At 51.8% G+C, this 23,801-nt stretch overlaps 1 protein-coding gene across 1 annotated transcript; it reads left to right on the top strand.

Annotated features, from left to right (window-relative positions):
* Positions 1-2,048: 2,048 nt before the first annotated feature.
* LOC144731454 (acidic leucine-rich nuclear phosphoprotein 32 family member A-like) lies at positions 2,049-8,023 on the top strand. Its single transcript, XM_078612502.1, has 7 exons — positions 2,049-2,416; positions 4,291-4,440; positions 4,793-4,915; positions 5,025-5,199; positions 6,029-6,159; positions 7,144-7,210; positions 7,881-8,023. Exons 1-7 carry the CDS (start codon positions 2,366-2,368, stop codon positions 7,979-7,981), a joined length of 798 nt encoding a protein of 265 aa, XP_078468628.1. The 5' UTR covers positions 2,049-2,365; the 3' UTR covers positions 7,982-8,023.
* The last annotated feature ends 15,778 nt before the right edge of the window (positions 8,024-23,801 follow it).

Raw genomic sequence — 23,801 nt, 5'->3', positions numbered from 1 at the left:
AGCGGTTGCAGGCTGCAGTAAATGTTACTTAAACCAACGTTCATTGTCGAGCTGAATCGGTAACGGCGCAATTTCTGATTTTGTTCTGACCCAGTGCCCGTGCTTGACATCTGTGAGAGCTCATCGTCTTCCTCAAGTGTATACATATTCTCGTGTTTGCCCGTCGGTCGCGAATTCTGCCTCTCTCTCACCAACCCAACCGCCGGGGTACAAAGGAACGGGGATTGTGACTCCCCCCCCCCATCCGTCTCATTCTCTACGAATCTGTGCGCATCTGCGTCCAGCGCGTTCGGGCCTGCCACAAACCGCGCTGCCTGCGTTGCGGTTCGTGTGCGGAGTGACCGGACGCTTTGATGGGAGACGAGAGGGGGGGGAGGAGAGGGGGGGAGGATCGGCCTGGCGGAGGGCGGCCGTGGCGCCGGCAGTGGCGGCCGCTGCCAGAGCGCGGCGTGGCGCGCACGTGTTCAAGCGGCCGGGGGTCAGGGGCCGCGGCAAATCACCCTGTGCTGGAGCTCATTGTTCAAGCTATTACGCCTAATCGGTAACCCCACGGGACGACACAATATAGCAGCACAGCTGTCAACCCCGACACGGGTTATGTACCCCGTGTTCTTCTTGTACAGGGAGATTGAGTGGTCAGGTCAAAAACAAATGTCTGTGTTTCACCCTTGTGATGGGACTTTGTAGGATGAACGTTGAGATCTATAATGAGCACGGGGTGACCAATACGGTCTGAGTTGGTCTGTATTAAGGTAGGGCACTGATAAGGGGTTGACAGGTATGAATATATCGGTAAATAAATGGGTCACCGTATACTGTGTGTGGCTATGTGTGTCTCGCCACACAAGCCACGTGTTTCGCTTGTGCTTCCTATACTATAAACTTTGTATTTGATTGTAACAGGTAAGGCCCACTGAGCAAGATGTAGCTGTTTTTCAGAAGCGACCTGGCTATCACAAATGATAGCTCAACGAAGTGGAAATTTATCGTAGCAGCAAAATATTCTTAAACGCGTGATGTTGATTCTAAATGTGAAGGGAAAACCCGGAGGACCCGGAGAAAAATCCACGCGACCACAATGAGAGAGAGAGAGACACGCAAACTCTAAATATGCAGCAGCAGGCGTTCAGGGTTGGGATCAAACCCACGACCTCCTGTAGATCAGGCGAGGGAATTAACATCTCATAGGCGCCTCTGTCCACCCAGCAGTAGAGATGGGATTCACCAAAGGTCGCGTGCAGTGGGGTAAAGTGTGGGCACCTCTTCCAACACGTCTGGCCGGTGTGGAAGAGTAGGCCAAATACCATCTAGAGCTCCGTCTCGTGGAGGCCCCTCCGCCACCAGTGGTGCGAGAGAAACATTGCAGGGCTGTGACGGGAGGGCAAACGAACCGTGCGGTGACTGAGGTCGCCGTGCCGTTTGTCCGTCCGCGCGTGCCAACCCGTGAACTCATTAGGAACGTTCCAACTGGAAGCGGTTACCGGTTTATGAAAAACGGTTACCGTTTGTCGTTTAGCAATCACGATAGTGCACTCAATATAAACCAAAGACAATTCGCTCCCAATCACACATCTGTCCATCCCTCCACGCCACGAAAAAGAAAGTTCTGTATTTTTTTTTTACACATCCCATCAGACAGGCGTCCTTCCTTCTTTGAGTGTAGAATTGCAGGTGTTTGTCTCTGGTGTACATCAATCAGATAAAAAAAAATAATGCCATATATTATCAGAGCTTGTTAATGCGAACTTGGTTCCTTGCAAAAGGTTTCTACTTGGTGTTTGAACATCTAAACACTGCCAGTTTTATTGCCAGAAAGGGTCAAAACCTTCCCATTTATTTTTCATACCTTGACACTGGCCAAAAAAAGGCCCCATTTTTTTAAAGTTTATTTTTGTTTGCATGTTCACAAGCACCTTGCGTGCTTAATTCAGTACTCGATTCCTTGCGAATGCTTTCTATTTGGTGTTTTATTGCCAGAAATGGTCAAAACCTATTCCCATTCATTTTTATTCCACCACCACTTGGACCACTCCCGCCGGGAATTTTGCGCCGTTCGCTGCCCCGCCGAGTCCGCGCCGCCGAGCAAATCGCCGCGGTCCCTGGCCTCGCGCCGTTGAAGCGTGGAGCGCGGGACACGAGAATCGCGAGGCGCGAGATCGGGAGGGTGTCGGCGAGGTTCAGGAGGGATCAGGAGGTACCAGGAGGATCCAGGAGGGACCAGGAGGAACCAGGAGGGAGCAGGGAACCCAGGACCAGTCTCCGGGGACTCTAGTCGGAGAGCAGCGGCCCACAGCTCCCCCCCGGCCTGGTGGCGAGGACGCCGCGTCTCCTCCTTCTCCTCAACCTCTCCGTGGGCCGCGCGGCCATGGACATGAAGAAGATGATCACGGAGATGCGCGGGAAAGCGCCGGCAGAGGTGAGCAGCGCTCTCCTCACCCAACAACAATCCACCTCGCTCACACAGCCCTCACCCAGCCCCACACACAGCCCCACACACAGCCCCACACACACACAGCCCTCACACAGCCACACACCCAGCCCCACACACACACGAGACTCACCAAGCCCTCACCTCGGCTTACCCAGCACTCACCCCAGCACTCACCCCAAACTCACCCAATATCCATCCAACATCCACCTCGCTCACACAGCCCTCACCCAGCTCCTCACCCCCCACACACACAGCTCACTCACCCAGCCCCTGCCTCAACTAGCCCAACACTCACCCAACACTCACCTGAGCTCACTCATCACTCACCCAGCTCCTCACCCCACACACACACAGCTCACTCACCCAGCTCCTGCCTCAACTCACCCAACACTCACCTAAGCTCACTCATCACTCGCCTAAACTCAACCTATCACTCACCAACTCCCTTACCACTCCCCTATCACCTCACTACCCCACTCAACGCTCACCTAAACTCGCCCAACAACCGACCAAGCACTCAAATCCACTCCCCCATTCTCTTCACCCACTAAACACTCAGCGAAACTCACAAGACAAAGATCCCCCGTGTAGCCTGCAACAGACTGTGGGGGCAAGTGCTGAGCGAGTAAAGGCTATGAAGGCTACCGGCACTGTGGCACACGAGGGGGTGGGTGGCCAGCACCACGCCCGTCCGCCTTTGTCTTCCCAGGGGCGATGTTGACCACACACCGCACTGGTTACTCATTTGAGGCTGAGTTGACCTAGGGTAGGCCCAGGACCGGTTCAGATAATCGTCATCTGTCTTGGCCGTGAGCGGGAATCGAATACATAGTTTGAACACGGTTATTATACTACGAGACCTCCTTTACCAGTGGCAAAATATAGTAATAGGTTTTTACCCTTTCAACTGGTACAAAAACTGACACCTTTATACAAGGGATCATGTTTCCAACACCAATGGAGACTGGGCTCTAAGAAAAGCTGTCTCGGGTGTGGACCAATCAACTTCAAGGACAGTGCATATCATTATCAGAGTTGTTTATTTTCTTTTGCATTCTGACTGCTTGTGTTGTGGTTATTGCAAACATGATCTGACTGTTTGTAGGGGGGGGGGGTCTGCGATGTTCCTGCATTGTGTGAATCTCAATTTTGAGTATCGACCACGTGGCAACATCGCCCGCTACTGTGGAAACCTGTAGACTCAAGAGTGAGGCATTCCTGGGTAAACGAGCATAATTCAAACAACAAATAAATAAAAACTTATTTTGTTGATGTACAGGGACTCTTCGACTTACGAACATTCGACTTACGAACTTTCAGAGATACGAACAAACCTGGTACTTATGTCCAGTTGCCTGTTCGCGCCCAGAGTCGTAAGTTCAGCTGCTGCTGACCAATTCCATAATTTTTTTATTGTTTTTATTACACCTCAACATGAGGCCGGTACAAAACACCCATCACTGAGCAGAGGGGGGAACTGAGAATCTACGCGAACATCTGCCCAACGTTGGCACCACAGGGCCCAGTGAAGGGGGGAAAATTGGGCTCACTGCACCACCCAAGTTGGGGACTGCGTGTGGTGGGGACATGAACGTCTATACGGCACAGAGGAAAGGGGTTAAGGGCTATCAATCATTCCCCATTCATTCAATCCATTCATCGTCATTGACTGTGATCAATTTCACTTGGGCCGAATTCACGCATCGTCACAGATTCGCCCACATTGCTTCCCCTCATCTATTTCATTCAACTCATCTCCACCATTACATTCATACGTTCTGTTCTTGATTCTCTGTAAAGCGCCTTGCTTCAGGCACTATATAAATTACGGGCGGCACCGCCACCCCCGCCGCCCACAGGTGAAGGAGCTGGTGCTGGACAACTGTGGCTGCCGCGAGGGCAAGGTGGATGGCCTCACGGAGGAGTTTGAGGGCCTGGAGCTGCTCAGCCTCATCAACACCGGCCTCACCGCACTCTCCAGCCTGCCCAAGCTCCCCAAACTCAAGAAGGTAATCGCGGAGGAGCGGGGCGACAGGCATGGAGATAGATAGGGATAGGTAATGTTCATCAATAGCAACACGATCCTAGGTAGCAACCCCAGCATCCTAGACAGCAACCCCAGCATCCTAGACGGCAACACTGTTGTTAAAGTCAAGGGGGCCCCAACTCATAGCTTTAGCCACCAGGGGGGCGGGGAGGGTGGGCAAGGCACCTCCTGCCCCCACGCTCGTTATGCCACTAAGCAGGCAGAGGCAATGCTCGTGTGGGGTTGCCTCTGTGCCGCTGGGCGCGAGGCGGGTTGGCCGGTGTCACTGTCGCGCGATTCTCCGCCGGTGCTGACCGCTGCGCGCCCCTCGGCAGCTGGAGCTCGGCGGGAATAAGATCACGGACGGCTTGGAGGCGCTGGTGGAGAAGACGCCCAACCTCACGTACCTGAGCCTCACCGGTAACAAGATCAAGGATCTGAGCAGCCTGGAGCCGCTGGTGAGCGCCCCCAATCGCTACACAGGCTTCTTCTGTTTCGGCTGATCATTTTAAAAGTACCATTTAAAATGATTTATGACCACACGTCGCTTCCCGTCGGCCCGCACAGAAAAAGCTGGAGAAGCTGAAGAGCTTGGACCTGTTCAACTGCGAGGTGGTGAACCAGCCCAACTACCGCGAGGAGCTCTTCCGCCTGCTGCCTGCCCTCTCCTACCTGGACGGCTTTGACCGCGACAACCAGGAGGCCTCCGAGTCGGAGGACGAGCACTACCCCGGGGAGAGCGGTGCGTGCCCCCCCCCCCCCCCCCCCGTACTCCCTGCCTCCGCGCGCCGTCGCTCACGATCGAGGTCTTTGGTGCCGCACGCGGCCGCCTGTAGTCCGGCGCCGTGTGGAGGGCAGCACCGGCGCGACTTGGCGGATCACCGCACAAATGCTGCGACAAACTCGCTTCCCGTAGGCCGTCGAGGAGGTGCCCTGGCTCGCCAGGAGACGGCGGTACAGCCGAATGCGGACTCCACCTGTGCCGTCTGTAGGGGGTAGACTGCTTCCCTCTCACGCTTTTGGTTTTTCTCCGGATACTCTGGTTACCTCCCACATTTAAAATGGCCGATAACACCATGATATATAGAGGACCGCAGAGCTTGGGCGATTGCCGCGCGACTGCCTTCCCCGCTTGTCTGTGGTTCCTCGTGCCTTGGAGTTTCTCTCTCTCTATGAGAGTGAGAGAGTTCCATGCGGTGGCGTGTTACAAGTTAAAATTATTCCGCTTGTTTACCCAGGAAAGCTTTTGCAGGAGGGCCCTGCCGAGTCTTCACAGTAGGAGGTCGATGGTGCTGCTGCTGTGCGTGATCCCCATTGATTATTTTACAGGGAATGTTTCAGCATTGGGATGTTTTTGTCCGATACCAGTTACACATGTCGTGTGACTTTTTTTTTTGCCATGGGAGGAAACCATACAATTTGGAAGAGACCCATGGAGAACAGGGAGGAGGACTCGCAGACTGCACACGAGTAATAATAAAATAAAAATCCATTTACTTTGTCAATTTTATCAGGGCCAATGATAACGTTGCCGCCGATGATTGCCAATAATGGACGTCTTGCCGTGCCAGATGATGATGAGGACGATGAGGACGACGACGATGAGGAGGATGAAGATGAGGACGAGGATGCCGTGGGCGAGGACGACGACGAGGATGAGAATGACGTCGGCCTGGAATATTTGGCACGGGAGAACCTTCAGGTGCGTGTCGGAGGAGTCGTCACCCTGTCTGAGTTCCACGAGTGTTTGTGGAGCGTAGAGTGTTTGTGGAGTGTGGAGTGTTGGTTGAGCCTTGTAATTGTCTCTGCCCGCTTAGAATCCAGGGGGTGCTATGCATACAGAAGATCATCGATTATTTGGGGAGGGGGGGGGAGCACCAGAATTTCAAAAACGCCGGATAATCACTAATCATGATTTTAAAATAGCGTTTATGACATTGCGTTTTTAGGTGTTGTGTTTATATTTTCTCGTGTTTTTAATTAGTTTACTGTGAAAATTGGCATTAATATACATACACAGACAAAAATAAATATCCCGTAAAAAGTTACTGTATTAACTCTACCATACTTACAACTCCAATCTCGAAAATGTATAGGGGTGCAGTATTTTCATTGTTCAAGTTGTTCTCTGTAATATTTGACACTGAATTCAAACGTAGCTACTTTGTCACGCAAACGGTACCGATTGCCGGACTGGTTACAGCCTTTGGAGCGGTTTTGCCGGTTTCGCCGGATCAGCCCGGGACCGCCGGATAATGTTAGAAGCCGGATAATCGCATGCCGGATAATTATCAATGCTTAACTGTAATCTCGTTTGAACGGCGGTGCACAAATGGGAGAATGTAAGAGTCTCGCCCGCTTGTGACCGTGGTCTATTGATCACATGACCGGGCGCTGCCCCCACTGCGCGCTCACACGGAGGGGGAGGACACACGCTACGTGTCGAGCAACGCCCCGGTGCCATTTGGAGTCCATTAGCGGACTCCAAGCGCAGCTATTGTGTTCTGTCAGTTGCTTCTCGAATGCTGTGCAAAGGAGAGACTCGGGCTCACCTACGGGGGTTCTAGGCGTAGACACGCACGCGCCCATTTAAAAAAGGCACGTATTTTAGGCTTTGGTGATTTATTTTTCAATTATGCATTCGTGTGACACTGATATAATCACTGAATGTCCTGTCCGTCCACAGGATGACGAGGATGATGGAGAGTACAAATTCAAGGACGAAGACGAGGAAGAGGAGGATGATGAGGATGGTAGGGGCCCAGTGTGCTCTGTGCCGGCGGCTTGGGAGTTGGCGGCCGTGTCCCTAGAATTGAGATAAGGGATGGGCTTCACACCGCTGTCATTTGTGTACGATGATGAGATTAGATTACAACCGCTGTTTGAGATGTTGGCGTGAACTTACGGCTGCTGTTAGAGATGATGGGATGAACTTACGGTACTGTCAGAGATGATGGGATGAACTTAAAGTGCTGTTGAATAATTAAATTAACTTGGAAAATAATTGTTTTTTTACCCTTTTATCTGGCAACAAAACCGACACCTTTTTTTACAAGGAGTCATGTTTGCATACCTGCAGTCATAATGCAAACAAACAACATAACTCTGATAATGCATGCACTGTCCTTGAAGTTGATTGGTCCACACCCGAGACAACTTTCCTTAGAGCCTAGTCTCACATGGTGTTGGACCAGATGACGCCAAAAGGTGCATCCCATCATCTCTAACAGCAGTTTTGTTGCCAGATAAAAGGGTAAAAAACCAATTATCATATTTCTTACTGGCAAAAGAGGTTCCAATGGTGAACTTAGAACAGTCAGTCTCTGCTGGAGATGATGGGCTGAACCGACGGTAGCTCTTCTATGCCCGTAGCCTGACGAGGTACACGCTCACGACTGCCGCTCTCGTTTGTTTTTGCATCAGATGAAGAAGGGGAAGATGGAGCCAAGGGGGAGAAGAGAAAGCGCGCCCCTGACGACGAAGGTGAAGAAGACGACGACGACGACGATGAAGAGGATGAGTGAAAGCCGGCATGCGTTGGCGTGTCGGTGGGCAAGGAGGTGCCGGGCGAGGGGGGGGGTGGGGGGTGGGCTAGGGGCTGGGTAGTCGGGTGACGTGCGTGTGTGTGTGTGAATGGGGGAGTGAAGCTTTAGGCCGAGCTGTGTTTTGGAAACTGCACCCGTTTTTAGTGAATCCCCCTGCGGAGCTGCACAGTCGAAATACAATCACGCAATCAATGGAGGATCGTAACAATTTGGCGAAATGCACGGCTGAACCGTTGACTTTGCAATTCGAAAGCACTGCATCGTGGCATTGGTAAGACGCCGGTTCCGTGGTGGTCCGTGTCCACGCCGGTTCTCGCCGTAAACGGGCAGAACCATATTCTTAGGTTTTTTCGGTAAAGTCACGTATGTGACTTTACCGAAAAAACCTAAGAATATGATTCCTTGCAGTCACGAAAGCTTCAAATCTAGGGCAGAACCATCGCGGCCGCACGGTCGGTTCGGCGAAAAGTTGAACCAGCCTCCGTGACCTTATTCGGGTGATGTGCGATCGGAATAACTGAGTATCGGAATGTCTCAACAATTGATCGGCAACAGTACTACAGGGACTACTCTACTTACGAACGAGTTCGGTTCCAGAGGTCTGTTCGTAAGTCGATTTGTTCGCAAGTCCAACTTTATACTCCTGTCGATTCCAAACACGTTGTACGACGTGTACACTAAACGCGTGTAATGGCTTTAAAAGTTGTGTAATCTCCTGTAGATGTAGATGCCACCACCGCCAACTATTGCGCGGCGGTTGAACTTACGATTGTTGGTCCAAACAGGCAACTGGACTTAGAGGCGGGTTTGTTCGTATCACTGATAGTTTGTAGAGGGGTCCCTGTCGCCAGTTGTTGTTCATGTTTAACGGAACACGTGCAGTGATGTGAATGTTTTCAACATCCATTGTGCGCCGTGACGGGGCCACCACGAGGGGGCATCGCTGGACAATTGACACACTTGGATACCGAGATTGAGAATCTTTTTTTTTTTAAACGGTTAACAGTACTTTCATAATTAATGCTTATTACACATGAGTTAATGAGTATTGATTACAAATTAAAAGGTGTCTTTTAACTGTTTTAATAAAATAAAACTAGTTTCTTCCCTGGGGACTCTAAACCTGGTGTCCTCCACGTGTACAGCCAGGCCCCCGCACGAGTGTCACTCCCCTGCCTGACTGAGACAACGCATCCTTGCCATGTTTGTCTCTCCACATGGCAATTCAGAGTCTTCTTTTACGCCCTTCCCATCGGCCACCCAGGGCCCTGTACGCCTGCGTCATCATGCAACGTCTGCCGATTGGGAAACCGGTTTTAGTCACGAATTGGATTTATCTATCATGGAGGAGGAATCCGATGAGTTGTGAAGCTCTTTTTCACAGATGTCCAGCAAAGGGGAATGAGTCCGCGAGTTACATTGACAAAATACAACAACAACAACAACAAAAACGATGTAAGAGCAAGACGGAGAAATGGTTAAGCAAGTCGCTAAAATTAAATACAGAGTATCGAAGTATACCTTTCACGAATATATAAATCCCCGCCGGTCATTGTCAATGCCAAACGCAAGCTTCATAAAGTCTTAACGATAAATAGATGCCTCGGTGAGCGTGACTCTTATTACAAACAACATCAGGAATTTTTTGAGAATTACGCGATGCAGTATTATTATGCGATGACTGTAACCGTGACTGGATCGGCCGCACATTTGTGTGGCGGAGTAAAGAGGGACGGAACGCGCGGGGTGGACTCGACGGTGGCGCGGAACGGACGGCGCGACGCGTGCGGTGGGTTCCGTGATGCCCCGGGGGCGGTGCAGCACGACTTGTTCACCAGCGGTGAGCGTGCCCACCGCTTGAAGCGCCGCTGCGGCGAGGCGTTATCTCCCTCGTCTGGTACGCAGGAGGTCGTGGGTTCGATTACGACCCTGACGCCTGCTGCTGTATACTTGGAGTTTGCGTGTCTCCCCGTGGTCGCGTGGATTTTTTTTCTCCGGGGCCTTGAGTTTTTTGCTCCAAATTTAGAATCAACGCGCATTTAGAGAATTTGGCTGCTTTCAATTTCCGTGTGATAATCCACTTTGTTGGGCTATCATTTGTGGCCACTACTCTTGTGAAAAAGAGCTACATAGCTCGGTGGGTTGTACCTGGTCAAATAAAACAGACGAGGGTTGTCGCTAACGGTGCAGTTTTCACGGGTTTGGTTCCCAACACGAGCTCCCCAGAATGTAAACACAAGTAGACATTTAAATGTTAAGTTTTTGAGACGTGTTGAGTTAAATATAAAGTGTGCTTTTTTTTTTCTTCTAAACTTGGGTTTGTCTTTTGCTGTGTAAGCCAGCTCGTGCACCCCCACGTTCTTAGCTAGCGAGTGTTTTGTAGTATTCTGTTAATCAAGCAGGCGAACCTCTGCTCCGCAATGGTCCCGAAGTTCCGTTTCTGTAATCGTGCCCAGAATTGTGCGTGTCCCCCGAGAAAACAATCGCCATTCGCACCGGGGGTCCGTTGAGTGATGGTAAATCGGCTCCTGTTTTGGTATATCTTGTTCGGTAGCCATTACTTCAACAATTGGGGGGGGGGGAAATATATCGCCGAACGATTAAGCGCGGAATACTGCTACAGTCATTCTCGACCACTAACCCCTCCCGATTAAAATGTTAATTGACCAAATACGTTGGGGCGTAATCCGTTTTCGTCGTTTTTAGGTTCAACTCGCTCTACCTTTTGTCGCTGTGATGACGCAAATTCTGGTGTCCCCCTAACTTCATCCTGGCAAGCGTGCCGCCCCAATGTGAACCACCCAGCACTGGGAGGCTCTGCTGACGTGAGCGACCGAGGGAGGTTCAAAGCCATATCCCACGTAATGATGGAGTTTGCGGTACCCCGTGTTGATTGGCGAATCCCAGTCACCTGTTCCAGAACAATACATTTATACCGTTTTGTTGACAGTACAGTTTATATATATTTTCATGTTAAGGTTGAATTGTCTGGCGGCGTTCAAGTTGTGTCCACCTTGGAATTGCTTATAAACTGCTTTAATAAAACATTTTGGATATACACTTTCCGGAGTTTTGGTTTGTCAATAATATGCTCTCATACAATGCGGTAGTTGCGTTCCTGAAGTACACCGCGTTATGGACAAAATAATATATAATATAGAGGTAAAGCACAGTCCGCGATGACACGTGAGATGCATGCGCAGGCTGAACAAAGACTTGAAGCACGTGGGTAGCATCTAGAAGCATCCAGCAGCATCCCGCCTCGTGCGATGATGCTTCGCCGAGGCAGCCACACGACCGATTCTTCCTCCTCGCGCGACGTAGTTTCGTTCGCTCAATCGCGTTGTATCCAATTCGTGTCCGCGTTATGAAAAAATGTGTTCCCTCATATGTTCATCGTGTTATCCAATTCGCGTTATGAAAGTTACGCGTTGTAGGAGGACAGATTGCATAGTCATTATTTTTTTGTTTGTGTGCTATAGACGCGTCGTTTGGCACGCTGGCCCCCGATGATGCGGCTGTGGCCCCATCGTTTACAAAAAGTGACGGAGGTGAGAACGTCCGGGGATGGATTCGTGGAATCGGCGGAAGGGAGCGTGGGCACTGAAGTGAGACGAAGGCTTGATGATCGCATCGCCGAAGGAGGCTCGTTCAGAATCGGACGAATGTTTGCCTCTTCTCATCCACGGCAATGGCTATGCAGCAAGGGACGACCTCGCCGTGTGATTTAGGACTAACATTGACGGATCGGGTTCGCTATCAAGACCAAGATGAAGGGATGGGAACATGTGGAAAAGAAAACGGTTCGACACACGAGACATGTCAGGGTGTAGAGTGGCAGGGGCTGATCATGTATATCGTTCCATTGACAAAAGGCCGATGAATTGTGCCGGAGGTATTGCGCAAACGTGTGTTGTGTCATGGGCACAACCATATTCATGCAGGGCATCAGGGGTCACATCGTACGTATGCTCGCTTATATTAATATTCGTGACCCGGGATGTGAAAAGAAGGATCCGATGAGCTATGAAGCTCTTCACAGGTGTCCAGGAGTTAGAATGTGGGCGGTAGCGTGGTGGCATGTGCAGATTCCTGGAGACAGGCGGTGGGTGACCTTCCACTCCTGCCGACTCCTCTCTGTGATCCCCATTCGTTCTTACCCGCCCCTACTTGATATCTGTGGAAAATAGCTTTTTCGCTCATCGGATTCCTCCAGAATAAATCCTCTTGATTCTGATTCCCTCGCTGACTGCCCGCAACTTTCCACGATCACACGCAAATAAGTGTGTACCGATTACTACAAATAGGTGTGTACTGATTACTAAAAATAAGTGTGTACCGATTACTAAAACGAAGTGTGTACTGATTACTAAAACTAAGTGTGTACTGATTACTAAAAATAAGTGTGTACTGATTACTAAAACTAAGTGTACTGATTACTAAAAATAGGTGTGTACTGATTACTACAAATAGGTGTGTACTGATTACTAAATATCCCACTGGTAATCGGTGACCGGCTGTTTCTGAACTCCCAGAAGCGGTATTAGGAAGCGACTGGAGCTATGTACTTTTACATCATCATCTAAATTGACAAACTAATTACTTTAAAACTGATTTTTGTGTTCAGTTTGTTGTCCTTCCCCCGCACCTCCGATTAGCGCGGTTGGCTACGCACGGTGCGAAAGAAGTTCAACGTACACCCGATTCTAGAAACCCGATCACCGGTTACCATTGTAACGACCCCAACGTCACGAGCGGACAACACGGGCGGTGAAATGAAGAACGTGGCCATGTGCGCACGTGGTTTCTTGGCTGGGTTGGGCCCCGCAGGGATCGTGGGGGTTCGCGGATGAGCGGGGGAGGAGGATGGGGAGGAGGAGAAAGAGGAGGGAGGGGAGGAGGGGGAGGAGGGGAGGGAGGAGGATGGGGAGGGAGGAGAGGGGGAGTCTGTGTGCGGCTGTCACAGCTGATCGCCGCCGGGAGAGAGCGGCAGCGAGCAGGGCCCGCCTGCATTGACGCGAGTGTGGGAACTCCCAGGACGCAACACGCCGCACCAGAGCCGGGTCTCATTTTTTTTCTTGGCAAAGTGATTGTTTGCTGCTCACTATGATGATGGTGATGATAGTAAAACCACACGGCAGCCATTCTCGTGGGTGGCCGTCGAAGAGGAGCCGTAGACCCCGGCTCGCCAGGGGAAGGCGGTAAAACAGGCAACACGTGAACTCCCACCTGTTCCATCTGTAAGAGGGGGGGGGGTAGAGTGTTTCACCCATCGCGGGTAAATAACAACCAGTTTCACAGGGACTCATCGTTCGCAGGCCTCTTTGCTAAGCCACGCTGCGTCTCGGGAGGAACCTTCCTGCTTAAAAAGCGCGGTGCATTCTACGCGAATTATTTTTTTACAATTCGCTGAATAAGCACGGTAGAGTTATTGTTACTGGCGAAGGCAGTGGAGGCATTCACATCAGAACCCGAATTGACGCGCAGGCCACCCAGGCAACGTTGCTCCGGGAGATGCTCACGTGGAAGGGTTTTGGGGAGCCGTGGATCGATTCCCGCTCAGGACCATGTGTACGTATGTTGAACTTCTTTGGCACCGTACGTAGCCGACCGTGCTAATAGGAGGCACACCGGTGACGATTATCTGAACCGGTACTGGGCCGCTCCTTGGTCGACTCAGCCTCAAATGAGTACCCAATGCGGTGTGTAAACACCGTCACTCGGGAGACAAAGGCGGCCGGGCGCGGTGCTGGCCACCCACCCCCTCGTGTGCCACAGTGCCGGCCTTCACAGGTGCCACTCGCTAACAGCACTTGCCCCGACAGTCTGCTAGAGGCCACACCGGGGGCCCTTTGTCTGTGGTAGGGTCGTCCACGTGCACATCGCCGTGCCTGCATGGCTCCCGGCCATCGCCCCATCCGCCGCATTCACTCGAACCCACGGCTCTGTGAAGCCCGCAAAGTTAATGAGAAGGGATTTGAGTTTTTCACCCGCTGCGCTTTTCATATCAAACTCCCCCTGCCCAGCCACCCCCGACGCCACCCCCCGCTCCAATTCCTCTCCTCCCCCACCCCGACTCGAGCCCCTCCACACCCACGCGCTTTGTGAGCCAGGCGACAGCAGATTGGAGGAGGCCTGTTCGCGCCTCGTCGTTGTAGCTCGCCGCAGGAGAAATTCTCAAAAGTGATAACGGTCCCCCCCCCTCCTCCCCTCCTCCTCCCATCCCCCTCCTCCCCCTCCTCCTCCCCTCCTCCGCTCCTCCTCCTCCCCTGTTTGTGTGTGTGTTTGTGTGTTTTTGTGTGTGTGGTTTTTGTGTGTGTTTGTGTGTGTTTTTGTGTGTGTTTGTGTGTTATTTTGTGTGTGTTTTGTGTGTTTGTGTGTGTTTTTGTATGTTTGTGTGTGTTTGTGTGTGTTTTTGTGTGTGTTTTTGTGTGTTTTTGTGTGTTTGTGTGTGTTTTTGTGTGTTTGTGTGTTTTTGTGTGTGTGTTTGTGTGTGTTTTTGTGTGTGTTTGTGTGTTTTTTTGTGTGTGTTTGTGTGTGTTTTTGTGTGTGTTTGTGTGTGTTTTTGTGTGGTTTTGTGTGTGTGTTTTTGTGTGTGTTTGTGTGTGTTTTTGTGTGTGTTTGTGTGTTTTTGTGTGTGTTATTTTGTGTGTGTTTGTGTGTTTTTTGTGTGTGTGTTTGTGTGTTTTTGTGTGTGTTATTTTGTGTGTGTTATTTTGTGTGTGTTATTTTGTGTGTGTTTGTGTGTGTTTTGTGTGTGTTTGTGTGTGTTTGTGTGTGTTTTTGTGTGTTTGTGTGTGTTTGTGTGTGTTTTTGTGTGTTTGTGTGTGTGTGTTTGTGTGTGTTTGTGTGTGTTTGTGTGTGTTTGTGCGTGTTATTTTGTGTGTGTTTGTGTGTGTTTTTGCCCCCAAACCCGCCGACTCTCTTTTCTTGAACCTCGCTCGTTCTCTACCTTCTCCCATTCTCTATCCTCTCTCGTTCTCGACTTGTCCCCTCCCTCGTTCTCTACCTATTGGGAGTTTGCTCGTCTCTCTCCGCGTGTCTCTGGTGTGGATCAATCAGTTTCAAAGACAATGAATATGCTATCAGAAGTATGTTTTTGGTTTGCATTCTGACCACAAGTATTGTGGTTAATGCAGACATGATTCCTTGTAAAAGGTTTAAGTTTGGTGTTTTAACATCTTGTTTTGTTGCCAGAAAAAGGGGAAACCCTATTCTCAAATAGAAAAATGTTATTGTTGAAACGGGTGTACAAGAATATGGGTAAACCGTATGGGTTGACAGGTATGGTAACCACTTCGTTGAGATATCATTTGTGGCCAGGTCGCTTCTGAAAATAAGAGCTACATGGCTCAGTGGGCCTTAACCTGGTAAAATAACACATTCCTGCGGAGGGAGCTGGTAGGAACGTTGGGTTGCTCGGTCAATGGCCAGGGTCAACGGCGGCGTGGTGTATTCCACAAATATGGCCGACTGTGAGGGCGGGCACAAGCCGGCGTGAGTAGGTTAAACGTTGAGTTTTATAAGGGCACCACGGGGTGACCAGCCCCTCCCCTCCCCACCCAGCCCCACCCCTCCCACCCCCAACCCAGCCCCACCCTCCCCACTCAGCCCCTCCCCACCTTCCCCACCCAGCCTCTCCCCACCCTTCCCTCCCCACCCAGCCCCTCTCCACCCTCCCCTCCCCACCCAGCCCCTCTCCACCCTCCCCTCCCCACCCAGCCCCTCCCTCCCCACCCAGCCCCTCCCTCCCCACCCAGCCCCTCCCTGCACGACGGACGGACACAATAATCCCCTGTGGGCTGGTGTAACCAGGAGGTTCCTACCAGTAAAAATTGTAGTTGCAAGACGTCTGGTCAGCTTGGAAGAGTGGAGAAAATATCCATTAGAGCTCCCTCTAGTGGAGTCCTCTAGTAGAAGCCATCGGCCCTCTTCATGGCCAAAGAACAACACAACGCCAGATGGACCCTGGGAAAAGGAATCATTACATCTGAACATTTGGAAACTCGGGCGATCATAATGAAACCCATAACATTGATTGTCCTTGCGATCCAAGAAACCGACGCATTGGAAGCCCTAGGACGTGCCATTCGCTACCACAACCACCAATGTAACGTGGATGTCTGTGCGGGTGCTACCCATAACTTCGTGATAAACAAACGGAAAGTGATATAAACCACATACCTGTCAACCCACACGGGTTACCCGTAGTCTTGGGTAGGGAAATTGAGTTGTTATGTCCATACAGCGTACAGCCGTTTCAATAGAGGCAAGAAAATGTGTCCACTTGTTTGTGTTTCTCCCTTGTGATGGGACTTTGTATGATGGACGTTGAGATTTATAAGGGCACGGGGTGACCGATAAGGTCTGAGTTGGTCTGTAATAAGGTAGGGCACTGACAAGGGGTTGAGAGGTATGAAACTCTAACTTAATGCACAATCCTAAACACGATTAATGCACAGCACGCAACAAATATAATGTAATACACAGCAAATACTCGATTAACGGTGCAGCAAATGCGTGCATTGACGAACTCCTGAATTCGTAAAATGCATCAAAAACAAACTCCAACTCTTTCCATTAAACAGATCCGGACTGGTCGAGGAGTCGTACTGTGAACGCCTTTTCGTGCATTGAGATTCCACACACACAGCGCACATGCACAACACACACACCACATGCACCACAACACCACACACACACACAACACCACACACACCCACAACACCACCACACACACCCACAACACCACACACACCCACAACACCACCACACCCACCCACAACACCACACAACACCACACACACCCACAACACCACAGACACACACAACACCACACACACCCACAACACCAGACACACCCACAACACCACACACAGACACAAAAACCGCGCCGTATTGTTTGAAACTTCATGCCCTTGCCCCACGTGGGCTGCGGGGCCGCACAGCGGCGTCAGCGCCCTGAGCACGTGACGAACACGTGATGAGCTCGCTCCACGGGGCGGCACCTCTCAGCCGCCACTCTTCAGCACCCCCCTCTCCTCCTCCTCCCCGACCCCCCCCCTGCCCTCTCTGCCGGCATCTCCCCCCCCCTGTTCCCCCCCCACACCCCCCACCCTCTCCTCCTCTCCACCCCACACCCCCTACACCCCCCCCCACACTCTCCCCACCCTCTCCTCCTCTCCACCCCACACCCCCTACACCCCCCCCCACACTCTCCCCACCCTCTCCTCCTCTGTCCCCCCACACCTCCCACCCTCTCCCCCCAACACCCCCCCACACCCTCCACCCTCTCCTCCTCTCCCCCCCCACTCCCCCTCCACCCTCTCCCCCCCCACACACCACCCTCCCCCACCATCTCTCTGTCTCTCCTCCTCCCCGTCCCCTCTCTGCTGAATGGGAGTTTGTTAAAAACAATGGGGGCGGTGGCGGTGTGGAGGAGGTTGTGGATGGTGGTGGGAGGGGGGGGTCACTTTCGGGGGGGGGGGGGCCGCGCTGTCTGCACCCCCCCCCCCCCCCCGCGTGTGCGGGCCTGGAGGCGCTGTGAGTGCGGAGCGGGGAGTCCGCGCCGGGGTTTACTCGCTGCCCGTGACCCCCCCCCCGCCTCTTCACCCGCTGATCCTCGAGATGTCAAGTAGCGGGGGAGGCGAGGAGGAATAAGAAAACACATCGGACGCTTTCACTTTGCCTATACGCTGTGGGGGTGGGGAGTTGGGATTAGTCAGAAGCGGAGGTTTTTTTTCTGCTCAAAATTATTTGGCCTTTCTAAAGATTCGGCTGTTTTTTTTTGCTTGTTCAATCGAATTTTTAAGTCAACGTGGCGGGATTGTGTTCCTCCGGAGAACGAAGTCGATCTGATTCCCACGGACACGCTGTGGGGTGGCAGCGAGATCCCAAGTGCTTCCCATCCAGGAACGCTTTCGGAGAAACCACATCAACTTAACTAAACTATTCTTTATTTTAACTCGGAGAAACCACATCAACTTAACTAAACTTTATTTTAAATCGGAGAAACCACATCCACTTAACTAAACTATTCTTTATTTTACCACGTGAGACACACTGAGCTGGTATAGTTATTTTTCCGAAGTGACCTGGTCATCACAAATGATAGCTCAACGAAGTGGCTTTTCACGTGGACATTTATTGCAGCCAAATACTCTTAAACGCGTGTTTCTAAATTGTGGAGGGAAAAAAACCGGAGGACCCAGAGAAAAACCCACGCGACCACGTGGAGAGAGAGAGACACGCAAACTTCACATACACATCAGCATGCCTCAGGGTCGGGATGGAACCCACGACCTCCTGCATACCAGGCGAGGTAGTTAACATCTCCTAGCCACCGCACGCAAGATTAGGATAGGGAGCCAGTAAAGTGGCGTGCGCTATCGTCTGTCTGTGGCGCCGATCTTAAACGGATCTGTCCTCACGGCTGCATCCCCTCCACGCGCTCTGGGTCTGCTCCCACGCGCGATCACGAAAGTTCCCCAAACACGAATTTGCTCAGCGCCCGACGTGGCCAGCTAGTCACGGTGACTCGGAGAGCCTTTGATGTCATCACATTTCTGATCGCGTTTTGGTTGTAGCCGTTTCCACAGCCTCGGTTTTTAAAAAATGCCACGCGTGTAAACTTTATTCGGGGTAAGACTGCATGTCAAAAATAATACATTTCTAATTGTGTTTTTTTTGCACAAGTAAAACGTGTTTAAATTGTATCCGCATACACATGTATACATTAACCCCCCCCCCCCCCTTTCGCACAAGAAGGGTTCACAAGTGTCGTCATCACATCTACCCCTCTAGTTAAGGAACGAAACAGAAGGATTTATCCACAAATCTGGCTGTCGCCTGATGAAGCTAGTTGTAATTACTGGCGAAACGTCGTACTCAGATTGTAAATGTTGTGGATTTGCTCTCCAACACACCGGTGTGCTCTATTGGTAACGAATAGGTATGTTTTGTTTACGTGACAAACCTTACTAGTTGGCTGTGTTGGGTGGTGGTGGGTTTAACAACACATTGATATTTACGCGATCTAACCCAACAAAAACCTATATTAGGGATGATGTTTGTCGCGAAAGCCTAACTGTTAAACTGACATGGTTGTTGAAGTTATTTCGCATCGCACGTAGCCAATCGTGCTCATCGGAGATGCATGGACATACCCAACGCATTTACAGCAGCCGCAAAAAAGATTATTATAATAATAATTATTTACAATTCTCAGACAACTTTCACAGCAACTTCTTCTCGAGGCGCCGTGCGCGAAAATGAACCCAGATGCTAAAGAAGGAGCCAGCGATGTTCGAGACGAGAGCCGGGGATGGAACAGAGCCGATTCCGGCAGAGCTCGTCTTCAACGCATCGCTGTGTTCAGTCGGGACTTACAGATATCAATAAATGTCCGACAGTCTGGTCTCTCCAACGGGAGGCAGTACCACAATCAGGAGGGGTGCCAGATGAATACGGTCGGCTAAGTGCGAAAGAAGTTCAGGATACATACAGTATGGAGTTCCACAATCTGGGGGGGGGGGGGCACCAGGAGGGAGTTTCCTCAACTGGGGGGCCACCACACTAAACCCCGAAAGGCAGTCGAGATTGAGGTTTTTATTAAAGGGCACCATAGACAAATCTCGAGGCCTTGGAGGGCCGTAAGACACTTTCAGTAAATGAGCCCACGACACATGCCAGGCCAGTGTGGGGATGGGCGGTGGTGTGGGGAGGATGCCAGCAGACTGGCACCTAGGGGGCAACCAGGGATTCAAGCGAGGGGGGTGGGTGGGGTGTGGGTGGTGGGGGGCAAGTGGGAGGGAGCTTGGCGCCTGGGCTGGGGGCAAGAGTGGGGGGGCGGTCATTGTAGGGACCCCCGCCTCTTCCTCCAGCTCCTGCCTCTCCGAGCTGTGTCGCTGGCAGAACCCATGCATGGCCGAGCCGTGGGGGTGTTGGGGGAAGGGAGAGAGAGAGAGGGAGAGAGAGGGCTTTCACTCGGGGAGAATAGCGTTAGGTGCGGGTGAGCGGAGTCATTTGAGCAGCAGGGCCCGGCGCTCTTGGGATAATGAGTTACAGCTGGGAACCCCGCAGTAAGATGAAGTGGAGGGACACACCGTCCAGTTCATTCCTTCCTGCTCAATAGCCCGGCCCCGAGGGTTGCGGCTCGGCAGACGAGTGGGGGTGGGTGAGCGGCGGTGGGGGGTGAGTGGGGAGTTGAGTGTGGGGGGGGGAGTCGTCATCGGGAGTTATCGGACCCCCGGGGTGGGGGGGGGGCTCCGTGTCGAGGCTGGGAAGGCAACGATAATTAACATCTGTGAGCGACGCGATAGAAGGCCCACGGCACTCGGTTGGGTTTGAGCCGGTGGTCTGGATACGACTGAGAGCGTTTTGTGCGTGCAATTGCGGCACACCTGTGCACGCGCCGAGCGGGCGAATCCACCGCAACGGCCTCCTCCGCCAGCGCATGCCCGAGACGCGTCGTGCCAATGGGACAGGGTGGGAGCGAGTGTCTGACGAGTAGAGGACAGCCGGACACACGCGCGCGCAATGAGCTCCACATGCGGCACGCGCGCTCCTTTGCGTGTTGCCGCTGACGTTGGCTGTCGTGTAAATGCCAAGCTTGGGTTAGCAACAACAACAACTCACGGCAACTCGGTACTTAGCAATCATCATCGGCCATGGTCCATCCACTGCTGGATGAAGGCTTCCTCAAACCACCGCCGCCACCTCTCACGATCCCGAGACTGTAATCCAGCTGTGCACCTTCACACGCACTGCATTAATCGCTCCGTCTCCTCAGTGGACATCCTCTCAGATGCGCCCCAATCCTTGGCTGCCACTCCAGTGTTACTCACCGCCATCAGCCACTGTCCGAGCAGCACGTTGGTTGCTGCACTTATTCCGCTCATCTTCTTGGTTCTTTCGGTAAAGTCACGTGACTTTACGTGACTTTACCGAAATAACCGAGAAGATGAATCCCTGCAGTCACGAAAGCTTTAAATCGAAATGTACTCCGCTCACTTTGCTTGCGCGTGTTATCTATTCCGTCGCTCGGTGTCATTCCAAGAGTGCATCTCTCTCCGCTTCTCTGCTGCACTTTTCGGTGTCGTTATCGAATGATCAAGATATTTGGCGCCGTTGTGGCAAGTTGCACGCGTTAATCTACAGCAACAACAAAAAATCTTCTTTAGGGCCCATACTTGGCACGGGTTACTTTTCGCGATCAAGTTCAACTTTCAGCAGTGGTGGTCCAGGCCGACGGCCAGCCCTGAGATGGTCGGTGCCTTCTGGGGCCACGTGGAGCGACGCTTTTACTGGCGGTAAGGGCTGAAAAATTGCAAGTTGGAGAGCGAGTTTGCCAGAGCGAACGGCTGTTGTCTGCATCAGCTGCCTGTTTGCCGTGCACCGGCCACCCACACAGCTAAACAAGAACATCGCGTTCCACACCGCACTACCACGGGCTGGTTTCACATCCCCAAGTCTCATCGACAGCACGTGTTACCGGCATAAACAAACTCTTCTGGGAAACATCGTCCGCAGGGCCCTGTTTTACTACTTCACAAAGCCACTTTTTATATTTGACGATGAAACAAAGCCCTTCTGCAAATTGCTTTTGGACCTCTCGCTAGGCCATGGCATTGTCCCTTCTGCACTTAATTCCCGCACAATGGAAACCCACCACAACTTGAACTTGTGACCATCACGGAGCTGCGGCCTTTACAGACGGCTCAGCTCGCGGGTGATACCTGTCCAGCGCCTTGCCTTCCCTCACTGCTGCGCGCGCTCGCCATACGTTCACAAGTTCCGGGATTAAATTAAAAAAATCTTTAAATCTCATGAATTGGGCCTAAGATGTCAGATTGATCCGAAAGTTCGACGTCGCGAGAATCGATGTTGCAGATTGCATCACTGTCTGTGCTTTCACCACCACCACCACGGGCCTCCCAACACATCGGGTGTCGTCACTTTTGTTCTCGAAAAGACGCGTTAAATTACCTTATTGCAAATGTAAATGAGATCTGACGTTTGTATTATTGTTATTACTTATTATGATTCCGCTAATTTACCCAGGAAAGCCTGAGTCTCAAACTTTTTTCCAGGTTTTCGCAGTTGTGGGCGATGTTACTGCTGCTGTGTGATCCCAAATGAGTGATTTGGCGATAATTTTTTTCAGCATTGGGATATTTGTCCAATACCAGTTAAATTGTACTGCGCTTGTTTGTGTTTAAATGCCCATCAAATATCTGGATAGTCTGAATTTTCAAATGTTTCCATAATGAAGCGCAGCTCGAGTACGACGTTGGATCGTCGGTATCCGTGATCGATGTGTAGAGCTTCTGCTAATATTCCCAATCTCAACTTCCTCGCTGCTCCGGCGAAATATTCTTTACACGCGTTTGCTGTGAGGAATGTGGGGGGGGGGGTCACTGCTATTCGTTCGTTGCGTCGGTGTGTTCCAGAAAACATCTGGATCTCAGATCTAAGAACATCTGGTTCTCAGATGTTGCTGAAAACTCAGTTCGGAAAATTGCTTTCACGTGTGAAGGTGTCCCTGTATACCGAGCGCCATCCGTCACAGACCCTGGCAGTTTCAACGCCTTATAACACCTACGCGTCTGGCCACGTCGCTTGCATCTCCACGAGTGGCAGCGAGTGCCACTGAATCGCGTGATCGTCTTCCTGCCGAGTACGCAGATTCATCCGCTCGCTCCCGATTCTTTGCCAGCGAGCACGAATCTCATTTCCCTTCATGTTTCCCACGCAGTCGTTCTCGTCCCGTTCTGTCAGATGTCCCTGGCCTTCTTCTCCGTTTTCATTTCCTCCGTTGTTTCTCGCAAGCCGCTCTTAGTTTCTCCAAACCCAGTAGTTTCTCCAAACCCAGGGTTAGGCCGTCCGCAAACAAACAAGAAACATCGAAAATGGAAAATCGATTGCTCCTCTTCTACGGTCGTGTGTTCACGGCGTCTCCTCCGTCGACTTTCAACGCCGGTGTCATCGCTGCGTCGAGGAGCGAGTGGAGAAACAGCGTGGTGGTTCTTAAACCCACTCCCAACACAAGCCATTATCGATATATATATTTTTTTACCGCGTGTTGTTTATCAACTCGGGCGACTTTACTGCCTGCAACCCGGGCAACGTTCTCTCGGCGGTTTGCACCGCAGCGATTCGCGAGCACAACTGCCACGACTACCCCAGGTAAACAGCCGTCTGACAGACACAACACCTCGAGAGCTGGACCATACGGTGGGCCAAGCGTGGCCTTTGTGCCACCAGTAGCCTTGAGGGTTGCGTTGAGCAATGGACAACGCATTGCTGCCTGGCACATGCCTGCAGTCTGGGCGGGGGCGCGTCGCGCCTTTTCTCTCTCTACCAGAGGCCCCCTTTTTCTTTACTGTGCCGCTTTGCATCACAATGAGAGGCCACTCAACACAAAAATGACTCCGAAGTGCCCCTTTTCTATTGCGCGCTCATAAATCCTGCACCAGGCCCCGACTCAGCCTGTGGGATCCGTGCCCGAACTTTGGGCCGTGGGGGAGTGGGGGGTAGGGGGGTGAGCACTCCCCCCCCCCATCTTCCCTTCCCCACCCCCACCTCCCTCCCACCTCCCCTCTCACCTCCCCCCGGTGCCGGGGCATTCAGGAGCGCAAGAGAGAGGGGAGGTTGCTCGTGGAAGGGGAGGCTCGCCTCTTCCTCCTCCTCCTCCTCTCTCTCTCGCACACGAAGCCCGCCGAGACTTTTGAACGGGATTAGACGAATAAGAAGCCAGTCGCAGTAGTCGTTAGACATTGTATCGGACTGTAACCGAGGC

This window comes from Lampetra planeri, chromosome 39 (genome assembly GCF_965212315.1).
Source record: "Lampetra planeri chromosome 39, kcLamPlan1.2.h2, whole genome shotgun sequence".
NCBI classification, from domain to species: domain Eukaryota; kingdom Metazoa; phylum Chordata; class Hyperoartia; order Petromyzontiformes; family Petromyzontidae; genus Lampetra; species Lampetra planeri.
This window is presented reverse-complemented; position numbering and strand designations above follow the sequence as displayed.